The following is a 5397-nucleotide window of genomic DNA, read 5'->3' as shown; positions in this document are numbered from 1 at the left end:
CAACCGACACCGTGAGGCACGTGAAAGGCTATACCAAATCGGCATCTTTAGGGAAAATACTTCTATACTTTGTCTCCACCTCCCTGGTTATCACAAGAATCCCTTGAATAGGCAATAAGACCTGGTCTTGTCTCAAGTGATTTGATAAGCAGTTGATAACCAATGGTTTATTAAGCTCTTGGAGTATATAAGCCACAAGGCTTTCAGCGTGCCCCTGCGCTTGGGGGGTTTGACAGCTCCCTGCTCAGCAGCCCAGGAGTCACTGGAAGATGCTCGTGACTGCAAAAATACTTGTTTTTGCTCTGAGTGGTTTCCTAAGAGTGGCAACAGGCTTTGACATTGGATTATCCACGAAATGCGTAGTGATACCCAAGGAGATGGACATGTGCCACAAGATTGGGTACTCCGAAATGAGGCTTCCCAACCTGATGGGACACACGAGCATGGCAGAGGTTATCCTAAAATCCACCACCTGGCAGCACCTTGCGCACACAGACTGTCACCCTCATGTGAGGACATTCCTGTGCTCCCTGTTTGCACCCATCTGTTTAGATACGTAAGTACCACAGCACAGTACAAAAGTACTTTATTTGCCAGAACAGGGATCAAATGAAATGCATGTTTATCATAATCTAAAGGTGATCTCCACTTTATCTGAAATAATTCTGTTAACTTTTTCATACTCATCAAAAAGAAAAGTAATGAAAGCATGTTCCACTTCAACTTTAGTTTGCTTTGGGGAAATGAATGCTGTTGTCAAAGAAGATCACATTTTATTTTGTTACAATTGAAATTTTATTTTTGTTAATGTAGGGTTGAAGCACCTATTATGAATAGAATCAGGCTCTTGCTGAAGCTTTTCCCAGGTTGTAATAAAAGCATTTTTAAAACTGTGACTTAATCCTGTAAGCACAGTCCAGTCAATATACAGACCACTTGCATGGTTTGCACAGCTGTCACTTCCAGAACTATATTATTGCTGAAGGATGTTAAATATCAGCGAAGACAATGTACTTTGCACAGAAATCACTGTTGCAATAGTTTCTGTTATCACGGAGTGAGTTTAACTGATTCAGCCTGGTATTTCTTCCGGCAACAGGTTTATCCATCCTTGTAGGAGTATGTGTGTTGCTGTCCGTGACAGCTGTGCCCCCGTGCTCGCCTGCCATGGACACCTCTGGCCTGACAGTCTGGACTGCGATCGATTCCCTGCGGACGAGGACATGTGCCTGGCATCTCTTACAAAGGAATATAAATACTTGCACAAAGGTAGCTGCAAGATGGCAGAGGGGAGGGTTGCTGTACTCTGTGTTCCTGGGAATCAAGGAGATACAAGGGACGCCGTTCCCAGACAGTCTGTGATTTTGTAAATGGCGTCATGTCTATCCATACTGCTTCACCCTGTTTGTCCAGATGGCAGGGGAAGTGCTAGTACTTGCAGTATAAGCTGCAACAGACCTCAGATGGTGTAAATCAGAATCGCTTCAGTAAAATAAAGTGTAGATAGCCTATGCTTAGAGGAGGAAGGTGATTATCACCTTGCACACAGCTATGGGTAGTATCATACCCACGGCAGCACACTGTATTTGATTTATTTTGAGATATCTTTATAGACTTATTATTATAGGCTTATTATATACACTTATTATTATTCAGAATCCTAGCACAGCTAAATGCAGGATCACTGATAGAACCATCCACCTAACCCCTTCCCCACCCACCTCAGCCACAGTAAAAACAATACTGCATTTGGTGCTTTATTTGATGCTGGTAAGTGAGCTTGTCAGTCTGAACAAGGACTGAATGGACATGGAAAATGAAACTCCTTTTCATCCCTAGCCATGTTTTCAGAGAAGTGTGTAGACTTTTACGTTATCACTGACCAATAGTGTATTTTCTCTGTCATCCCTGTGGTTAAACAGTGGGCTCTCAGCTCCAACAGCACAAAATTAATACAAAAGATTCTAAAAGATAATGATGAAACTTTGTCATTTCTTACCAGTCCTACCAAAGCCTGCCTGCCAGGCCTGCCCAGCAGTGGAGGAATTCTTTACACACAAAAGAGTTCTCGAAGTTTTCTGTGACAGTAACTTTGGTAAGTCCTTGCTAATATGGCTGCTATTAAAGAAACTAACAGCTCCCCTTCTAAAATGCTTTAAAATTAGGATTAAAATAACTGACAGTTTCTGCTGGGATTTCAGAGTTTTAATCCTAAGAGTTTGGCTGCTGACTTAGCTTTAGGTTGTTTATCAGAATAGGTTTTTTTAATCAAAATATAAGGAGGATTTTTTTTGCATGAAAGATTTATTAATGATCTATTTTGCAACCAAATAGCTCTTCTGTTCTTGTCTAGTTGGCTACATTGTAGTACAACATGCTTTATGGAAAATATTTCTGGCAAAAGCCCAAATAAGCAGGTTTGCCTTTTATTAGCGGCTAAAACCAAAGTAAAGCTTTGGTTGTTTCACCAGTCAATGGCGCGTCCTTGTTACTTGGGTGCATGAGTTTTTCATGATACATAGCTTACTGAAAAGGAGACTCAGAAAATCATATCAGTAAAAGGAATTCTTACCTTGTGTTGTCTTATTTGAGTGACAGGCAATACTTTTGAGTTTGCCCTAGAAACTTCCTGCAAAACCCTTTGAAGTCAGTGCAAAGACTCTCAGCGCCTTCGGCTGGCTTTAGATCAGGCGGTATAGAGAAATTTCATGCTAAAAAGTGTTGGTGGAGTCAGGTGGGGTAGGTAGATGCCTATAATGAAAAGGAAATATCTAAAAGGGTGGTATCAGCAAGCGTTATTAGCTGGTTTTGCTGAGGCGTTCATAACATGGACAAAGTGAGTTTCGGGAGAATTGCTTGGGCAAGCTGGGCAGCCTCGTGATGCGAGAACACCACCAACAGCTTACAATATCTAATTATCCACAAAGTCTAACATATGTAGTAATGGTAAAAATACATTACTCACCTTTGTGAAAAAATTCTCCACTATTCCATGAAAAAATTCTCTACTACACAACCTTTATTTAAAAAAAAAAAAATTAAAATGTATAATGCTGCTGGAGAAGGCCTTGCCATGCTCTATCAGCATAAATTGTGATAGTATTTTTAAGGAATCATCCTGCTTTCATTGGTAGTGTTTCTTTCTGCATTTGAGTAGAGTGACTTACATGTTTCCTTTTTTTTTTCCTTAGCAGTGAAAGTAAAGCTGTCCAAAAAGAGAACAGTATTTGGTGGCCAAGAGTATAACATTGAATGCCAAGTGGAGTTCATTACCCAGAGCTCACTCTTGCCTTATGAAACTCAGAGCATGATACAACAGTGGCTGCTTATCAATGAAAACTGTACACAGAGGATGACTCCAACCTATCGTCCCATGGTGTATCTCCTTGTAGGCAATATTGAAGAGGGCATCATTTTAGTAAATCAGGTTTATCGTTGGCAGAGGAGGGACTCCCAGCTGACTTTGGCCACTCAGAAGTGGAGATACCATAAATGCTTGTAAATAGTTATTGTATTATTTGTAAAAGATGATTATACTTCTCATGCCAAACCTATCTTGTAAATAGGAATGTACTATAAGTGGAATATAAAGTCCAAATTTCATTTTAAATTGTATTATGAGTTGAACTTAAACCCCAGGGTTTTCAGGCCTCCTTTCTGTCGTGGTCCAGCTATTCACATCAAGTTTGAACTTGGCCAAGCATGTACAAATGTTTCTTTGAGTTATTGCAAAAATATTTTGTAATATGTGCAAAAACTGGCATAAAACAGTTTTAATCCAGCTGACTACCTTTTCGATATAGCCCACTCTGCCATTTTCTTGAGTTACCTAAACTTTCCCTTGCTTAATGTTTCATTAATCCACCTTGTTTTCTTCCATTAGAGTATTTTAAAAGAAGGCAGCCCTCTGCTGGTTGCTTTTGCTGGAATCAAAGTGGAATAAATAGGAGTAAGTAACTGTAAGCACGATATGGCTGGCCCCAGCTACAAGAAGATTTGGTTACTGGGTGTCATTTTACAATGACAGAGCTGACAAGCGCCTCAGTGGTAACACCTGAGAGCATAGGCTAAAAGCAGTTTTTTAAACTTTTTATTCTTGCATGACCATCTTGAACGTAACATGGTTCAACTGGAATCTAAATCGGGCTCTGCCAACTGAAAGGTCCCTTTTTGTTTTCAGACACATTAAAAAAGCTAATGCAGAATCTTTACCAGTTTTCTAAGTGGACTGCAGGGAACTAATGAAGTGATAATATTCAAGAAATGTGAAATATTACAGTGGCCGCATGATTAGCATCCTCATTGTCAGCGCAATACACTGGCATGAAAGACCACATGAAGATGGACAGAACTTGACTTGATTTTAGTTTTATACATATGTATAGTAGACCCAAGAACAGGTAATTGACAATACATAAATTAGAAGCTATTGCAGTGATACAGTGTCTACACGGTTATATTTTCTTGAAACAAATATGGGAAGAGTTTATGGTCAGTAGCTTTCCAAACGTCCTATCTGTAACGATCTGGGTTCCTGGTAATCCCCCGTAAGTGCAGGTTTGTATGCATGCTCCTGATGACACCTGCTCCATCGCTTTCTACCATGAACTGGAAAACTAGTAGAAACTGAGGAAAAAAAGTTGAAACAACCTATATTCAGTTTATATTGTATAATGAGGTCACTGCTTAGAAAAAAGTAGGTTGTTCAAAAGCTCAGTTCATTTGATCCTGCTGAGTCTGTGCCGGTCCCTGCAGGAAAAGTGGTAAATATTTAAAGGCGGCTGTCATTGCTTTACCGATGCCAGCTGCGATGCCAGCTGCTCCGGGGGTCCGTGGGGGGCTCCCCAGGGCGACGTGCAGCGCGGCGGCCAGCGTAGCCCGGCGGCCAGTGGCCCACTTAGGGCGTGCAGGGGAAGCATCAGCGCCCGGCCTTGACCTGCTGCGAAGGAGGTGCTTGGTACTCTGCAAAAATGGAGGAGACGTCATTGTAGTTCGAGTTTTTATTTCACTTCTCTTCACGTTAGAGGGGACCGTACAGCCCAGGGTTGTGCGCTTTTTGCTCTTGGGTTTGTTTTATACTAAAAACGTAACAATGCCTGTGGTTGAACTATCCTTGGCGCGAAAATATAATTCAAACTGCCGGGCCTACTTCAGCGAGCTCTGGCAAAGTACGAGTTTCTCTCTGTGTGTACTGTAAGGCCTCCCGTTGCACCCCAGCGAACCCCACAGCCGCACTACTGCCGGCGACACCTAAACGTCGGCATGGAAACTCCGCTCCCGCCGGGCCGCCGGCCGCGGGGCGGGGACTCCGCTCGGCCCGCCCAGAGCCGCCGCCGCAGCCGCGGGAGGGGCGGGCGGCCGAGCCGAGCCGAGCCGAGCCGAGCCGAGCCGAGCCGA

The 5397-nt window shown here is 42.6% G+C and overlaps 1 protein-coding gene across 1 annotated transcript; it reads left to right on the top strand.

Moving 5' to 3' along the window:
• The first annotated feature begins 269 nt into the window (after nucleotides 1-269).
• Nucleotides 270-3502, top strand: LOC104010774 (secreted frizzled-related protein 2). Its single transcript, XM_009462942.2, has 4 exons — nucleotides 270-556; nucleotides 1100-1269; nucleotides 2003-2095; nucleotides 3192-3502. The coding sequence occupies exons 1-4, from the start codon at nucleotides 270-272 to the stop codon at nucleotides 3500-3502; spliced, it is 861 nt and encodes a 286-aa protein (XP_009461217.1).
• Nucleotides 3503-5397: the final 1895 nt, after the last annotated feature.

This window comes from Nipponia nippon, unplaced genomic scaffold (genome assembly GCF_047370975.1).
Source record: "Nipponia nippon isolate SJK-2023a ecotype South Korea unplaced genomic scaffold, ASM4737097v1 scaffold_3, whole genome shotgun sequence".
In the NCBI taxonomy this organism is placed as follows: Eukaryota; Metazoa; Chordata; class Aves; order Pelecaniformes; family Threskiornithidae; genus Nipponia; species Nipponia nippon.
This window is presented reverse-complemented; position numbering and strand designations above follow the sequence as displayed.

Excerpts from the sequence above, each read along its gene's own strand:
- LOC104010774 (XM_009462942.2), top strand. The coding sequence starts at position 270 with ATGCTCGTGACTGCAAAAATACTTGTTTTTGCTCTGAGTGGTTTCCTA. Across the intron at positions 557-1,099 it reads GCACCCATCTGTTTAGATAC|GTTTATCCATCCTTGTAGGA; the intron begins GTAAGTACCACA and ends TTCCGGCAACAG. Across the intron at positions 2,096-3,191 it reads TTTCTGTGACAGTAACTTTG|CAGTGAAAGTAAAGCTGTCC; the intron begins GTAAGTCCTTGC and ends TTTTTTCCTTAG.